Source organism: Pantherophis guttatus, chromosome 4 (genome assembly GCF_059756535.1).
Source record: "Pantherophis guttatus breed Tessera chromosome 4, ASM5975653v1, whole genome shotgun sequence".
Lineage (NCBI taxonomy): Eukaryota > Metazoa > Chordata > Lepidosauria > Squamata > Colubridae > Pantherophis > Pantherophis guttatus.
This window is the reverse complement of record NC_142066.1, coordinates 142813629-142831618: the sequence shown is the minus strand read 5'-3', so window position 1 is coordinate 142831618 and position 17990 is coordinate 142813629. Positions and strand designations below refer to the sequence as shown.

The 17990-nt window shown below is 36.3% G+C and overlaps 2 protein-coding genes across 2 annotated transcripts; both read right to left on the bottom strand.

Annotated features, from left to right (window-relative positions):
- Positions 1–1551: 1551 nt before the first annotated feature.
- LOC117654915 (gap junction delta-4 protein-like) lies at positions 1552–4108 on the bottom strand. Its single transcript, XM_034401861.2, has 2 exons — positions 4033–4108; positions 1552–2563 (listed from the first exon to the last, which is right to left on the bottom strand). The coding sequence occupies exons 1-2, from the start codon at positions 4106–4108 to the stop codon at positions 1758–1760; spliced, it is 882 nt and encodes a 293-aa protein (XP_034257752.2). The 3' UTR covers positions 1552–1757.
- A 7200-nt stretch (positions 4109–11308) lies between these two features.
- On the bottom strand, positions 11309–15346 carry LOC117655075 (gap junction delta-4 protein-like). Its single transcript, XM_034402141.3, has 3 exons — positions 15249–15346; positions 14776–14894; positions 11309–12769 (listed from the first exon to the last, which is right to left on the bottom strand). The coding sequence occupies exons 2-3, from the start codon at positions 14849–14851 to the stop codon at positions 11949–11951; spliced, it is 897 nt and encodes a 298-aa protein (XP_034258032.1). The 5' UTR covers positions 14852–14894; positions 15249–15346; the 3' UTR covers positions 11309–11948.
- Positions 15347–17990: the final 2644 nt, after the last annotated feature.

Sequence of the window (17990 nt, the reverse complement as noted above, 5' to 3'; positions counted from 1 at the left end):
CATTACCCAAGGGAAAGCAAGACTTACTTTAGTCACCTCCTTACCTTTGTGACCTTTTCCAAAACTCAGATGCCTCTTAAATCTTAAATCTTCTTAAATAAAGCATCTGAAGGTGTGCTGGCAAATAATATCATAGCTGTCCTTCAGGAAGACTCCTTGATCACTGTCTTCACCCAAACCCCTCTTTTGTTTTTCCCTAGAGAGAGCGACACTCCGAAACATTTTGCAAGTTTTATTATTATTTTTTTTGTAAATGGTTATACATTATATTGACTTTAAAAATAATCTATTGTTTAGACAGTTTTGAGCATTAGACAGAATAAAAAGAAAGAAATAGTTGTACAGTATGGATTACAATGTATAATATTACAAGGATATAATAATTTGACTTTTTCATATGGAGTATAACAATAATGATTTTTTAAAAAAAAAAACCCTACCAGAGTATTTATTGAGAAATAAAGATCTTAACCTTACCCTTCAATGCTTTGTATTGAAATCTCCGTTGTAATGTTTTATATGTGATATAGATATGAGCACACATACATATACACACATACATGTGCCTCTGAATGAAAAGAAAAAGTACAATAACCAAAAACATCTATATCGAAGTATTTGTTGTGTAATAAAAGTTTCAGACTTCAGTATTGAAGTCTGTATTGTAATGTTGTATATGTAGATATAGGCGTGGATATAAAAAACACACATTTATATATGCATGTTAATAAAAAGCAAAAGCAATTTAATATGTCTGGAGGTTATATCAAAATATCCAGACTTGAGCTGAGTATTGAAATCTGTAGTGTAATATTTTAACTATAGATATATCAACATGCACACACAGAGATGTGTATATAAGTGCATGTTAATATAAGGAAAAATATATCATAAGCATGCAATAATTATAAAAAAGGGGAAGGAAAGGGAAAAAAGTGGGTTTCTAACATTCCCCTTTATACATATCTGCTAATGTACCAAACTGTTGATTTTAAGCCTCCTTAGATGGCAAACTGTGATTGTATTTGCAATGCAACATACATATATTGTACATTTGGGGGCCATTCTTTTTTAAAATTTGGTTAAACTTCCCTTATGTCTATATGCCATTAATTTTGCAATTGTTGCATGTTCTCCAAGTTTAAGTTCCTAGTTAGATATGGCCAGAATTTTATTTGTTCCAATGTTGAGCAAAACTTACTTTTGTTGCTGTAAGCAAATATCTCATTATGTTATAAAGTTTCTAATGTTTTGTCATGTAAATGCCATAATTTTTCCCATTATTATGTGGCAACCGTTTCTTTAAAATGTTGCATTTATTTTGTCATAAATTCTTGAAGGGACTATTCTACCTTATTCTATCTAAATTTTAAAAAAATTATATAAGTACTCCAAGAGAGGGTATTGGTTTCAAAGGTCAAGTTGGTTTCGTTATTTTCCTCTCCACCTTTGTAAGCTTTTCCAAAAAAATCAATTGCCTATCCTGGATGGGACAATTTTCTTTTAAAAAAAAAAATAGTCTGAAGGGAAAGGCAGGTTGGCTGGCTGGAGAAATGTGAAGTTTACACTTCTTTAAGGTGAGTAGATTGAAGAATGTCTAAGAGAGGAAAAACCTATTTCTATATAGAAAAAACGCTCCCTTTTTTTCTATATAGTGAACCTTTGTAAATATGCAAGAGTTAAATGCTGAAAAATGTTATATGGTTTGTAATGCATGCATAGTTTTCTCTCAGCTCGATGCAGACTTAAGAGTAGATTTAAAATTCAAACTCCTTTTCACAATGCCTTTCCTTTCTGTATCTTGTCATGGGGATACTTGTAGGATCCTCAGTGTCATCAAAGTTGAACAAATCTCTGCTTCCTCCCCCTCTTTGGCGAGTTCTGCATATCTTTGCCTTGCTAGTTACAAACAGCTTATCTCTAAAATCTTTTACAACCATAATCAGATCAAGAATGCCAAGAAATATGGAGAAAGTACTGACAGCCCACAGTAAAATCATCATGGCAGATTTTTCAGTTGTTCTAGGGACAAAGCAGGTTATATTGCTTGGACAAATTTCTTCAGTACAATTATAGAATTTCTCAACAAAGAAGCCAAACAAATGGTAGCTACTAATTGCAAAACCAATTTCTATTATTATTCTCATGACCAGTTGAACAAAATATGCCCGTGAAAAATCAGGGATGGCCAATTCATGCGCCCCGCAAGTGACTTTGCTTTTTGTTGGGTCGCTGAAGGTTGCTTCGGTAATTCTGAGGCCAATGGATGCTTTGATCTGTTTGCAATAAGTGCAAGGGAGAGCATAGACGTCCACAACTTCGTTGACCACATTGTGCAAGATGCAGATGATAAACACTGAAAAAGGGAGCAGGACAGACAAAAACTCAAACAACCAGAAACGAACTTGAGAGACGGCTGTAAAAGCATCGAAGCACATGCTTGAACATCCTGGCTGGTTGGTATTGCAGACAAAAGCGGCCAATTCATCTTGATAGAGAGGGTATGCCCCAAGCGCTATCAGCATCAGTTTCATCATTATCATGTAGATTAGCCAAATCTTTCCTGGAAAGAAAGAAGAAGGATGAGATAAGACAAATAAAAAATTTCTGATCCATCATTAAAACCCCTGCACATTGATTAGCCTTGTTAAGAATAATTTCTATTCAGTAGCCGTATTATGTTTGATAATATTAGATAACACTTCTCATCAATTGCATTGCTGAGTGGATCTATGACAATTTACTACAGCCAACTCACCAAGACCAGCTGATCACAGGCCAACCCGCCATGGCCAACTTGATGTGGCCAACTCATCACTGGCAAATTCGGTGCAGGAAAAGTGTTACATTAATATCAAAGAAATGGTGGAGTAGAAACTTTAAAGAAAGAATGAAAAGGAGGGACAAAATGAAATGTGAATTAAAATTAAAATAATTTTAAATTAATTTTAAATAATTAAATTGTGCTGTTAAATTGTCCTGTAGTGAGTTGTCCTGTGACAACTTGTTGGCCATGGCAAATTGTCCCATGGTCAGTTGGCTGCAGTGAATTGCCCATGGTGAGTTGTTCAATTCCATTGCTGAGCTGGAGAACAGAATAAATAGTTAAATTAATCAGGGCATATTCATAAAAGCATATTTCACATTGTATAACATCACAAAAGAGGAACAAGAAAATTCTAAGTTTATAGAATAGACGGGGTAGTAAACAGATAAATACCAAAAGAAAGACATAATAGATTCCTTCTATATTTTTTTCCAACTTCAAAAAGTTTTGTTTTTTCGTTCTCAATTATTTCAAGAGCAAATGCGGGGTATAATATAGAATTGACAATGTTTTTTTTCAAGCTTTGCCATAAAATACAGAATGACTAATGGGATCCCCAGGCTAAAGTGGTCATGAATTTACCAGGGACCATAGTGAAATAAGTGAAATAATATAAATCTAGATTGTTGAGTCTGCCAACGGACAAGAGAAAGGAGCAGACACTATACAAGGTCATAATACACGAAGGTTTCAGTGGTGTTATGAAAACAGTCTCATTTTTTAAAGACAGCTGGACAATATTTGATATTGAGGCTAGCCCTGCTGTACAAGGACAAGGACAAAAAGGTGGGTGTCCTTTTGCCTGATGCCTTATAATTTTTCTCTTCCATTGCTCTTGCTAAACACTAGTTCTGATCATATTTATTTGCAACTAGTTGTGTTTAATTATCCCCTAACAAAATAATATTAGTGCCCTGAAGTGTCTTCACCAATTTAATCTTTCTATTGTTTTTGCAGGCATTAAATAAAAGTTCTGCTCAAAAAGACAAACACACTTGCAGCTTCACTTCCACACCAGTCATTTATAAGCCCGTTTTTGGAAAAAAATGTGTGTAAATTGTGGTTGGTTTTTGTTCCTGAAAATTTCATTTCAGGGTGGTTGTCTGTTTCTCAAGCCAACTCCCCCCCCCCTAACATTAAATGAAGTTTCCCAGAATGAAAATAATTAAAACCCAACTCTAAAATGCAAGTATATAAATACTTACCTATAATGGTCACATTAGAATTGAAGACAATGAAGGAAAAGCTAAAAGCACTCCAGTATTTCATATTTGTAGTCATATAATCTTTTTTTTCTACAATGAGAACGAAGTGCAGCAATCTAAGTGAAAAGAGGGAGAAGAAACATTAAAAAGAGGGGAAAAAATCTAAAGATGGCTTTTAAGAGGAATAGTGAAAACAAAACTGGCAGAGAATTGAAATTTCTTTGGGAAATATAACTCTTCCTTACAGGAAACAGAATTTATTAAAATCTGGAAATTAAAAAAAAAACAGCAATAATTTCAGACCAGTTTTTAAAGAAACTTCTGCAAAAAGAAGGAGGAGGAGGAGGAGGAGGAGGAGGAGGAAGAAGAGGAGGAGGAGGAGGAGGAGGAGGAGAGGAGGAGGAGGAGGAAGAAGAAGAAGAAGAAGAAATTGATGAAATTGAAGAAGGAAACAAAAGCTAAACATTTAGCAGATTACTTACTTGGAGAAATTTCTCTTCCTAAATGATGCGAGTCGAAACCTGCAGTCAGCCAGCCAGAGAGGTTTTAGGTTTGTCTATCTCCACTTTTAATTTCAGGATGAACTGGTGACTGAAAAGGTCTCGCTCCTTCTGAGGCAGACAATCTCAGCAACAAGTAGAAAAGAGTGAAAGCCAATTGTTCCTCCCACCGTGGAAGGAAACAGATGTCATAGTTATCTGTTGTTTTCAGAGAGAAAAAAATGCGCTATATGTAAACAAATTTTAATAAACCATAGATAGTCATTATTTGGGGATGATCCAATTTGATATAGGGGAGGCAACTCTCCTGGGAAAGGGGATTTTTTATTTCTTTCTTGCAAGCCTTTTTTTTTTCCTGCTCAAACGTTCTCCCAAGACCTCCATCTAAGTTTCTGCCGTTATTCTTTCCCTACAGTTCAGTTACAAAATCTTAAGATGTGCCTTGGCCAAGGCCATTTCATCAACAGCCTAAGAGCAACAGGATGAACAATAGAAAATAAATGAATGGCAATGGAGTCAAGTACCATATGGTTAGCGCAGATATTTGATGGAAAATTTTATTTGCAAAGTAGATAGTTTGGGTCCCTGCTTGTTCAGGAGGGCACAGAGGTCTCCTTGTCCAATTTGCACAGAGGTCTTATCCAGAAGAACACCAACATAAGGTTTTCCTCTGCATTCATCCCAAATTTTGTCTCTTAGCCTATGCAGACTTTTTAAAAAATCTTTTTCTGAGTTTAATTGACTCACATCTCAGCAAATTCTGCATGTGGAGGTAACAAAGATGGGGTGCCTTCTGACAGAGTGTGTATTCCTTTTTTTTTTTTTTTAGAAATAGGTCTCGCATCTGAATATCCTATAAAGCCCTAGTAAGACCACACCTAGAGTCCTGCATCCAGTTTTATTCTGGCTGATTAATGGGCTTTTTTCTAAATATTTATCCAGATATCACTTTTCTTTTTAAGCTTCCAACCAATAGCATCTTGATTTCAGATCAATGAATGATATTGCTTCCTTCTCAGATGAATTTTATGTATTTTGACTATCTTTCTTTTTTAAAAAATATTTATTAAGAATTTTTCCATAGTATAGGAGACAAACTGAAATTAAAGAGAGGGAAAATTGCAAGAAACGAAAAGGAGTGAAAAAAAATTAAAGTCAAGGAATATGTGAATGACTTGCAGCCTTCTTTTCGATAGATAATTACATTCTAGTTGTTTTTCGTCCTTTTTATATGTTACACAACTCCCCTCACCTCCTCATTTAACCCAACTCATTCTTAAGGTGCTTTTTTGACTAACTTTCAACTTCCAATTAATCTATTAGAATTTCCTAAATTATTAATTTACCTTCTGCATGTTTTCATAAAAACAGTGTATAGAACTATTAAAACTAGGAGCAAGGATATTGGGACAGGGGGTGAGGGAATTGCCTATGAAGGCTAGCATTTGGGGAAGCATATTTATCTTTAAATATGAAGGCCACAGTTATTTCAAGGATGTTTAAAATATGAAAACAACCTTTTTGCTCATTCAAATTCAGTCGGCCCACCCCAAAGAGATAAGATTGCTCAGGGTGGTCTCAACTGTTCTTGAGTACAAAGCTAAGTATTTAATAAAAGTTCACTTGCAGAGGTAACCAGTATTCCAAATGAAAAATAAAAGTATTCTCAAGATGAGGGTAACGAACAAATGCAGCATATCTGCTGATGGATTTTTCCTTGCAATATACAGAAATATTTTGACTCCTTCATTCTGTATGTCTTTAGGCTTCAGTTGCCACCATGCAGCCTTCAATAGGGCAGTAGAAGTAGGGCGTGAGTAAGAGACATTAAATTTGGGTCAGCTTGTTGTAGGTCAAGTGCCTGCGAAAATTGTTTTCAGGTCTCCTTTCCTCGGCAAATAAATCTGTTTTTTTCTCTGGTGAATTGGAGGGGTTACAACAGAGATATGGTCAAAAGAGTCAAGATGGCAGTGACAATAGTGTAATTAAAACTCCAGCCATTTTTTTTTATGTTAATGATGTGGATATCCCAGAATAACGCATGATTACTGTTTCTTTAATTGGATGGACTTTCAACTTTAATTTCCCACAATGAAATATTCCTCTGGAACAATACAAAAAAAATTAAAATCAAGAGTTTCACCCAGAATATTTAGAATTGAATAGAGCTGGAAGGAACCTTGTCTGTGTAAAAGACAGACTAGAAATAAAAGTTAAAATAAGCAAAAAAAAAAAAAAGTAAGAGAACACCTGTCTGATCTTGATGAATACAAATTAACAGGACCTGATGGATTACATCCCAGAGTTCTAAAGGAGCTGGCAGATGTCATCTCAGAACCACTGCACCACATCTTTCAAAAATCCTGGAGCACCGGGGAACCATCACAGGACTGGAAAAAAGCTGATGCGGTTCCCATCTTTAAAAAAAAAAAACCCAGGAAACTACAGACCAATCAGCCTAACATCAATACCCAGGAAGATACTGGAAAAGATTTAAAAAAAACAGATTGCCAACATCTAGAAACAAGTAAAGTAATAACTTAACAGTCAGCACAGGTTTGTTAAAAACAGATCATGCCAAACCAATTTTATTTCATTTTTCAACATAGTGACTAAATTAGTAGACCAGCAAAATACTGTGGACATAATATACTTAAACTTCAGCAAGGCATTTGACAAAGTAGACCACAACCTACTTCTTGCTAAACTAGAAAAAAGTGGGATAGATAGCATTACCACCAGATATCTATTGTCACAACTGGCTGACAAACTGTACTCAACGAGTAGTCTTTAATAGGTCTAAGTCTACATAGAGGGAAGGAAGCAGTGGGATAACACAAGGTTCTGTCTTAGGCCCAATACTCTTCAATAACTTTATAAACAACTTAGATGAGGGAATAGAAGGGGAACTTACCAAATTTGCAGATGATACTAAACTGGCAGAAATAGCTAACACCTTAGAAAATAGCCTCAAGATCCAGATGGATCTTGATAGACTTGAACACTGGGCCCTATCTGACAAAATGAAATTCAATGTAGAGAAAAGTAAAGTCTTACACTTATGCAAGAAAAACCAAAAGTACACATATAACTGAGTGAAACCAGACTTAATAGCAGTAACTGTGAGAGGGAGCTTGGAGTCTTAGTGGACAATCAGCTAAATATGAGCCAGCAGTGTTCAGCGGCAGCCAAAAAAGCCAATGCAATCCTAAATTGCATTAACAGAGGGATACAATCAAGAACAAGTGAGGTACTAATCCCATTCTATAAGGCCTTAGTAAGGCCACACTTGGAATACTGCATCCAGTTTTTGTCACCACCCTATAAAAAAGATGTTGAGACTCTAGAAAAACTGCAGAGAAGAGTAACCAGGATGATTAGGGGACTGGAGACTAAAACATATGAAGAATGGTTGCAGGAACTAGGCATGGCTGAAGAGAAGGACCAGGGAAGACATGATAGCAGTGTTTTAGATTTAGATTTAGATTTTATTGAACTTCTATACCGCCCTTCTCCCAAAGGAGTCAGGGCGGTGTACAGCCATATAAAACACATTTAAACCACAAAATTTAAGAACAATTTAAAAATAAATATATAAAATTTGGCCCACGAAATTATATTTATTATGAAATGAACCCAAATCCTGCAGCCATTCTTCACAGGTTTTAGTCTCCAGGCCTTTGATCATTTTAGTTGCTCTTCTATGAAATTTTTCCAAGATCTCAACATCTTTTCTGTAGCATGGTGACCAAAATTGGTTGCAGTATTCCAGGTGTGATCTTACTAATACTAATACCTCATGTGATCTTGATACTATGCCTCTGTTTATACAACCTACCCAGGATTGTATTAGCTTTTTTGGCTGCTGCTGCACATTGCTGGCTCATATTCAAGTGATCATCCACTAGGATTCCAAAGTCCCTCTCACAATTACTGGGCAGGAAGAGCAGTGTTTTGATACCGCACTACTTGCAAGGGAGACCAACAAGGATTTAAGGATGCAACATGAGTATTTCTACACCATAATGTGAGAATTCAGTCTATCAGAGAGTACATTCAATCTATCCGAGAGAAAGATGGAGAATGACACAATAGCAGTTTTTCAGCAGTTGAGGGACCATCATAGAGAAGTGGGGATCAGCTATTCTCCAAAGCACCTGAGGACAGGACAAGAACAAACAGATGGAAGATTATTAAGGACAGGTTCCTTAATTCCATTTTAGAATTAAGGAGAAATTTCCTGATAGTCAGAACAATTAATAAATGGAATTGGAATGGCTTACCACTGGAAGAAAGGTATGCTCCTTTACTGAGCTTATCAATATAAGAGACTGGACAACCATTTGTCCAGAATGATATAGGCTCTCCTGCTCGAGTAGGAGGTTGGACTAGAAGACCTCCAAGGTCCCTTCCAACTCTCTTATTGTATGATTGCATATAATGTGCTCTTCTACTCGAACTTTTCCTTGCTGTATTTTTGCTGTTGTTCTGCAAAACAGGAAAATGCAAACACTGAACTGAAGGGGCAAATATATAAAAGGCTGAGCTCCGTTAATATCCTGTGTGTGTGTGAGAGAGGGAGGGAGGGAGGGAGAGAAGGAAGAAGATAGCTGTGGCCCCTAATCAAAGCCTGAACATTGTACAGGTAGTCCTTGACTTGTGAGCACAGTTAATCAGTGAGGAGGCAGCTATTAAATAAGTTTTGCCCTATTTTACGGCCTTTCTTGCCTCAATTGCTAACTGAGTCACGCCAGTTGTTCAGCAAAACAGGAAAATGCAAACACTGAGCTGAAGGGGCAAACATATAAAATGCTGGGCTTTGTTAATATCCTGTGTGTGTGTGTGCGCGCACACATTGTGTGTGTGTGTGTGCACGCATATGTGAAAAGACAGCTATGACCACCTAACCAAAAGTTACATATATGTAATATGAACAGAACCCATCTCTGCATCCAAAAGGACAGGACTGCAATCGCATAAGATGTTTTGATTGTTCCCTTCCTCAAATATGCCTCTGTTCTGTTAGATGTGTCAATATCTAGTAGTATCCAGTACATTGTTCAGCTTTCATGGCAATTAAAAATTTAAAAGGAGAGAAAGCTGAAAACTGAGGCACTGTGAAGTTTCCAGCCCTTATTAAGGGTTGGAACCAGGAATGCAGTTGAACTTTTAGTGTTGAAAAGATCCTTGCATACAGGCTGCAAAATTCTCTGAAACACTGAGAGGGCTGCTAGCTGTGCTTTGCTGGCTGCTTTGGTAAATTTTGTTACGGGAACTCATTACTGAGTTGTATTCCGATTCATATTGTCACTGAAAGGCTGGTGTTTGACTTCTAATTAATTCTGAGTTTTAGTGAATTCTGAACTATTTCTCGCACTGCAGCTGTCCTGGATCTTCATTTTTTTCAACCAGCAAGCTTTTCCGATTTCTCTAGAGCAGTGGTTCTCAACCTTCCTAGTACCATGACCCTTTAATACAGTTCCTCATGTTATGGTGACCCCCAACCATAAAATTATTCCTAAATACATTGAAAATATGTGTTTTCCGATGGTCTTAGGTGACCCCTGTGAAAGGATCATTCGACCCCCAAAGGGGTCCCGACCCACAGGTTGAGAACCACTGATCTAGAGAGCAGCATTTCTATCTGTTGGCTAACACCAGCTTTTCAATAGTGATATGAAATGGAACCAGGTTTACTGAACTGAAACTAAGAGTATGGGAGATGGAGATGAGAAGGAAAATTTTGCACGGGGTTGACCCAATGACAGAAGAAGTAAAGGATATTTATTTGGTTTAAATAAGGTTGAAATATTAAGTACTCCATTTATAAAGCCATAGTAAATAGCATGCAGAATATTGGAACATGGTTGAGTAAATCATTATGATGTTCATTATTTAAAACTCCAGTGAGTTCCTTTTCACCTCTGTTATGGTGTCCAGCTGAATCACACCTTTATTTCCCTGGCCATTCTTTGGGAGAATGACCAGAAACGTCTACTTTCTAAAGATGAAAAATGTGGTGGGAAAATTGTGGGGTTTTTTGTCCCCAATATTAAGATATATTTGAAATATTTATATTCCATATTTCATACGTGCATGTATTTTAACGATTTAATGAAGGCAAATGAAGGACTATCATTTCCCTTTTTAAAAATAGCTATTTTGCCAATGGTAAAACTCTCACATGACGCTTACCAATTTATGGACTTATAATGAATTCTTTGTAATTAATCTGACCAATATTTTTATGAGTTTTAGACCAGTGCTTGTAAATCATGATGCTCAGAAACCTCTGTTTAGTTTTTATTAGCCCAGACATGCACAAAACCAACTACTGAAAATCTTTCCAGGAATAGCTGTGTGTGTCAAAAGTCATTTGTTACATTTCCCTTCAAATGCAGATTCCCCCCGCCCCCCCCCCCTACGATAGAACTGTTTGAAGATATCTGTGTGAAAGCTTTTGTCTAATTTAGATGTCTAAATTTTTGGACCTATAGCACAATCACAGGTTAAGCATGATAGATGCAATTAGGTTCCTCACCTAAACTTTTTCTTTTCATTGCCCATGGGAAGACAAGACTTCTTTTATTCACCTCTCTACTTTTGTGAGCTTTTCCAAAAATCCAATACCTCTACTGGATAGCCAAATCTTCTTAAACAAAGCATCTGAAAGTGCTGGCAAATAATAACATAAGTTGTCCTTGAGGAAGACTCCTTGATCACTGTCTTCACCCAACCCTCTCTTTTGTTTTTCCCTAGAGAAAAAGACACTCCGAAAAATTTTGCACGTTTTATTGTTTTTTTGTGTGTAAATGGTAATACATTATATTGACGTGATACAATGATATTAGTACAGGATTGATTGATATTAATGATGTTCTACTGTTTAGATAACTTTGAGCATTAGAGATAACAAAAAGAATAAAGCAGTTGTACAGTGTGGATTACAGTTTATGATACCGATGTTAAGAGAGTATTACAACAATAATTTAAAAAACCCTACCAGATATTTATTGCCTAATAAAAGCTCCTAACTTTGAGCTAGTTGCTTAATATTGAAGTCATTGTTGTAATGTTTTATATGTAATATGGATATGGATATTGAGACACATACATGTTTATGTATGTGCATGTTAATAAAAATAAAAGTATGATAAGCAAAAAGCAATTTAATCTGTCTGCAGGTTGCATCACAGTATTTGTTCTGCAATAAAGATTTCAAACCTGAGCTGAGAATTAAATCTAAATTGTAATGTTTTATATGTAGATATAGATGAAGATATAAATACCCATACACTCATACATATATGTGTGCATGTTAATAAAAGAGTTAAATGCTCCAAAAAGATATATATGGTTTGTAAATGAAAGGATAATGCATGCATGGTTTTCTCAGCTCAATGCAGATTTAAGATTTTAGCAACTGAAATCTTTTGCAGGGTGACGTTCCTTTTTGTAGGTTTTCTTGGGAAGATTGCTAAAATCTTCAGCAATGGCGATGTTTCCCAGGCTGAACACATCTCCTCTTGGTCTTGGTTCTCTGTGCACGCGGCTCCTGCATATCTCCGCTGTGCTGGCATCACGCCGTTTATTCCTGCAACCTTTTATAGCCACAAACAGGTCAACCAGGCCAAGAGTTAAGGAGAAACCACTGACAATCCACAGCAAGATAATCATGGCAGATTTTTCAGATGACCTGGGTATATAGCAGGTTATTTTACCTGGGCAAGGTTCCTCAATACAATTGTAGAATTTCTCAACAAAGAAACCAAACAAACAATAACTGCTAATTCTGAAACCAACTTCTATCATTAACCTCACAAAGAGCTGAATTGCATAGCCCCGTGAGAAATCAGGAATTGCCAATTCATGGGCAGCACATGAGATTCTGCTCTTTTCAGCATCATTGAAGATTGTTTCTGCACCTCTGAAGATAGTGGATATTTTGGTCTGTTTGCAATAAGTGCAAGGGTAAGAATAGATCTTCACCACTTGCTTGACCACACTATGCAAGATACACATAACAAACACTGCAATAGGGATCAGAACAGACACAAACTCAAAGAACCAGAAGCGAACTTGAGAGATTGTAATGATAGCATCATAGCACATGCTTGAGCATCCTGACTCTTCAGTGTTGCACACGAGAGCGGTCAATTCATCGTCATAGACAGGGTATGCTCCAAACAAGATCACCATCAGTCTCATCAGGGCCATGTAGCTTAACCAAATCTTTCCTGCAAAGAAAGAAAATAGGGCAAGATGAAACCAATGAAAAAGGTCCAACCAATCACTAAAATCTGAACATTGACTAGTCTGGTTGATAATAATTTCTAACAGTAATCATACTTTAATCCTATGCATGAAAGGATTACATACACTGCTAATCAATTGCATTAATGTAAACTGTAGAAATAGTCAAATTTCATTCAGAGGATGCTCATAAAAATGAGTCTCTTTTTTCACAGCGCATAACATCATACATTTTGGCCCACTTGGGAATATAAAATTCCCAAGTCTATAAAATGGAAGCTACATAAATTAATTCAATAAATAATTTGATCTTCAATGCATACATCTAGTCCCTTTTTCAAACCTTTTAAGTAAAATGGCTAGCATGCTGAACAGCTTGTGGACTCTCCACATGTTAGCTGATGGGTCTAATATGAGAAATAGTTGCCTAGCAGCTTCAAATACCACCAAGAAAATAAAGCATATTCTTCTGAAGTAATCTGTTGATTTAACTGCTTACATTATTAGGGAATTTCTTTTAATGTTTAGCTGCACTCAAAATTCATTGCTATTTCCACCCAGTGTTCCAGTCCCATTTATCAGTAATAGGATGTAAATTCCTTTCAGTTAATCTTCAAATATTGCTATATTATATGTTCATTTACTATTCTGTTTTCTAACTGAACACATTCAACCGGCTTCAACTATTTTCTTATAGGATTTGGTTTTCAAGTCATTTATAAACCTGGTTGTCCTTGCCTCATATATCTCATATATCAAGTACTCCCGTCCATCTTTTCAAAATCTTTCATTAATTCATTTCACTACATGTCCCAGATTCAAATTTTGTATCAAAGAAGGACAAAAATTATATCCAGAGTTCAGTCTGGCAGACCTTCTGGGCTCAGAAGCTAAGCAGGGTTAGACTGGATTTGTACTTGGATGGGAGACACAAAGGAAATTCTAAGTTTATAGATTAGACTGGGTAGTAAGCATAAATATCAGAAGAATAGATTCCTTCTGTTTTCCATGGATGTGTTTATAAAGTTGCCAGGAATTAAGCCCAATTCAAAAGAAGCTATATCCTCAATGGTCATTATGCATATTTTATGTTTTCACTGTTTCCCACAGGAACATAAAATCCAAGCTTTTCCCGCTTTTTCTTCAATATCAAATGGTATATTGTAAATATTGTAAGTATATTGTTAGAAAGTTTCTTTTTTTTCAATCTTAGTATTATTCCAGCAAATCTTAATTTGCAGGAATAAATGCTGAGTACAATATAGTATTGACAATGTGCTTTTTGAGCTTTGCCATAAATCATATGACTGATGTGATTTATCTGTTACAGTGATCATAGATTTAAAGGGGATCGAATCGGGAAATAAGTTAAATAATGTAAATCTAAACTATTGCGTCTGCCAATAGGCAAGGGAAAGAAAAAAGCAGGCAATATATAAAGCAGCAATACCTGAACATTTCAATGACTGCTTTTGTGAAAACAGTTTCATTTTTTAAGATCGCTGGACAATGCTTGATTTTAAGGCTATCCCTGCTGGACAAGGACACAAAGATGGATGTGTCTTCCTTTTGCCCGAGTCTTCCAATTTTTTTTCTTCCATTGCTCATGCCAAAACTAAATCTATTAATTATATACTATTTCAGGGGGAAATTGTTGATTATTAAGTGCCTTAGGAAGCGTTCTGATCATATTCATTTGTATTTGTGTCTAATTAGTATTTAACAGAATAATATTAGTTTGTCCCGCAAGACTAATTCACTCATTTTCTTTCGCTATAAAAGTTTGGCTCAAAAATTTTTGGCGCTTCACTTCCACACCAGTTATTTATGATCCCATTTTTGGGGAAACGTGTGCAAATTCTGATTCATTTTGTTCCTGGACATTTCGTTTCAGGGTGATCGTCTGGTCTCAAACCCTTCCCATAATGTTGAATGAAGTTTCCCAAAATGAAAACAATTAAATCCCAAATGCAAATTTCTAAATACTTACCTACAATGGTCACATTATAATTGAGAACAATGAAGAAAAAGCCAAATGCGTTCCAATATTTCGTAGTTGAAGTCATTTTTCTGAGCACTATCTTCTATAGGAAGATGAAATGCAGCAATCTAAATGAGAAGAGGGAGAAGAAACATTAAAAATAAACTCTGGCTTTTATGAGGAATAATGACCTAAAGCAAACAAAACTGGCAGAGAAATGAGACTTCTTCGGGAAACATAATTCTTCCTTACAGGGAGCAGAATTTGTTGAAATCTGAAAATCAAGCAAACAACATCGATATACTTACTTAAACTTCTGTCAAAAGAAAAAAAAATAGATGAAATTGAAGAACAAAACAAAAGCTAGATTTTTAGCAGTCATATTATTGTACCAGGAGAAATTTCTTTTCCTAAGTGAAGCAAGTCCAAACTTCTAAACAACCAGTCAACCAGAAATGTGTTAAGTTTGTCTATCTACTCACCTTTTATTTTTCAGGATGAGCCTCTTTCTGGTAGCTCTTTCTCTTTCTCTTTCTTTCAGAGGAATAAGCTCAGCAACGAATTTCCAGCCTAAAAAACACTGAAAGCAAATTGTCTCCTCCCACTATTCAAGGAAACATCTGTCACAGTTATCTGTTGTATCTAGACTAAAAAAAAAAAAAAACCCTACTGTGTATGCACACATTTTAATAAACCACTGATAGTCATTATTTCGAGGTGATCCAATTTGATATAAGAGAGGCACCTTGACCTTGCCAAGGAAAGACAATTATCTATTTTTTTCCCCCAGCAAGCCATTTTTTTTCCTGCTCAAGCTTTCCCCAAGAGCTCCATTCTATAGCTCAGTAACAAAACATTAAGACTAGACCTTTCCATCAATAGCATAAGAGCAACAGGAAGAACAAGAGAAAACAAATGAATGGCAATGAAGTCAAGTACCATACAGTTAGATATTTGATGGAAAACTTTATTTCCAATGTAGATAGTTTGGTTGGGTCACTACTTGTCCAAACGCCAATTTGCACATAGGTTTTTATCCAGCGGAACACCAACATGAAATCTAAAGAACTTCTCTTCCTCTACATCCATCCCAAAGTGTGTGTCTCTGCCTGTGCACAATTTTTTAAAAATCTTTTTTCTGAATTTAATTGATTCACACCTTGGCAAATTCTACATGTGGAGGTTACAAAGATGGGGTGCCTTCTGACAGAGTGTATATTCCTATTTCTTTAGAAATACGTCTCACATCTGACATATTCTTTAGGAATCTGCAGTGTCTCAGAGGTGGACATTTTCAGAGACATCATTTCTTCTAGGAAATAAAGAGCATCTCCTGTATAGCAGATGCAACCAGGTTGGCTTATGAATTGGCCTTTTAGTGTGCATAAGAGGGCTGATTAATGAGCTTTTTCTAATATTTAACCTGATATATGTCCACAACAAAATGACTGTCTGAAAACTAGACAGGATGGGAAGAATTTGTTTTTTGTGTGCTCAGAGAGAAAGTCCAATAATTAATCCAAATGAGAAAGATCTAGTTTGAAAATGATATGGATGTAGCTGAGGCAGCAGAAGGACAAAATCCAGGAAACTTTTACCCAATATATCCTTATGGAGAAGTGGCTCAGAATGTTATTTATGACTTCGTTCTAAACTCCTTTTTTCTCCTGGCAATGTAATCTATAGATGTAATCTATAGTGCTCCTACATTATCTAACACACACATATAGTCATATACATAAATACTCAGTGGAGTTTTTGTGCCCATAATATAAGGGGAAACATTATGAGTGGTTTCAGAAGCACTGCTTGTTAATTTTTATATTGTTCCAAGGACATGAACATGACCTCTCTGGGGTAGCCTGCATCTGCTTGATGTCCTCCAACAATATTAACCTTCCACTCCTATCGCTTCCCTGAACTGACGTCTACAGATATGGCTACCTTGTTGGTGAAGGCTACTCTGAAACACTCAGGGAAATTAAAGTGTCCTTTCTCAAGATCATTGGGATCATTGCATGAATATCCCATTGATAATTCCTTTTTAACAAGATCTGTCTTTCAGTTCAATAACTGGGAATTCCATAACTTCTTTATTACCCATAGATTTACTTATATAGCAGCATGACACAGGCAAAGAAAGAGACCCGAGTAACAGCAGGCAGATTTTATAGTGTTCATTTCTTAGCCATTGCTTATGTTAAGAAAGTAACTAAGGATTCATCAACAAAGTCTCCTCAATTTGCTTTCCTTCCATTGAAGTGGCCCTAGGCAAGCACCATGCTTGGTGCCAATTTCACCAAATTTTGTTTCTTTACAATTTGGATAGAGATGGGAAAAACAATCTCATGGAAGATCTGCATTTGATTTTTCACAAGGTTGATATTCTCTTGACTAAAGCATACAACAAAGGAGTAAATAGCTATAGGGGTATGCAGCACAGAAATCTGCAGAACATAGACCAAGTCAATTAGAATCCAGCAAGTTGCTAACTCTTTGAAGAATTTTCCTCCAAGTCATATGAAATGGGTCTTTTTACTCTTATGGGGAAACTGCCAACTTTTCACTGGTACACCATGTTTCTGTTTACCTCATCGGTAGGCCAGCAAAATGATGGTGGCTCCATTATGAGGACATCACCTCAAGAACAAGCAGTCTCCAAGTGGAACAAGAAGGCTGTATAGGTGAAACCTAAGAAGCCAGAGAAAAGATAGATGTTTAGAAAAGCTGAGCTGCTTTTCACAGTAAGGTAAAAGGTTCCCCTCGCACATATGTGCTAGTCGTTCCCAACTCTAGGGGGTGGTAGTCCCCTAGGGGGCAGTAGTTACCTCAGTTTCAAAGCCAAAGAGCCAGCGCTGTCCGAAGACATCTCCATGATCATGTGGTCGGCATGACTAAACGCCAAAGGCGCACGGAACGCTGTTACCTTCCCACCAAAGGTAGTCCCTATTTTTCTACTTGCATTTTTTACATGCTTTCAAACTGCTAGGTTGGCAAAAGCTGGGAAAATTAATGGGAGCTCACCCCATTACGCAGCACTAGGGATTTGAACCACTGAACTGCCAACCTTTCGATAGACAAGCTGAGCATCTTACCCACTGAGCCACCGCTCTTTTCACAGTAAAGAAGAGGCTAAAACCTTCATTTTCTGTTCATTTTTCATCTGAGTGAAATTGAATTATGTAGAATTCTTAGTATTTCAGCTTATTATGTAATACAAAAAT

What these genes read in the sequence shown, in the direction of transcription:
- LOC117655075 (XM_034402141.3), bottom strand. Translation starts at nt 14,851, where the DNA reads ATGACTTCAACTACGAAATATTGGAACGCATTTGGCTTTTTCTTCATT. An exon ending in TTATAATGTGACCATTGTAG is followed by an intron (nt 12,770 to 14,775) that starts GTAAGTATTTAG and finishes CTTTCTTTGCAG; the next exon opens with GAAAGATTTGGTTAAGCTAC.
- LOC117654915 (XM_034401861.2), bottom strand. Translation starts at nt 4,108, where the DNA reads ATGACTACAAATATGAAATACTGGAGTGCTTTTAGCTTTTCCTTCATT. An exon ending in TTCTAATGTGACCATTATAG is followed by an intron (nt 2,564 to 4,032) that starts GTAAGTATTTAT and finishes CTTTCTTTCCAG; the next exon opens with GAAAGATTTGGCTAATCTAC.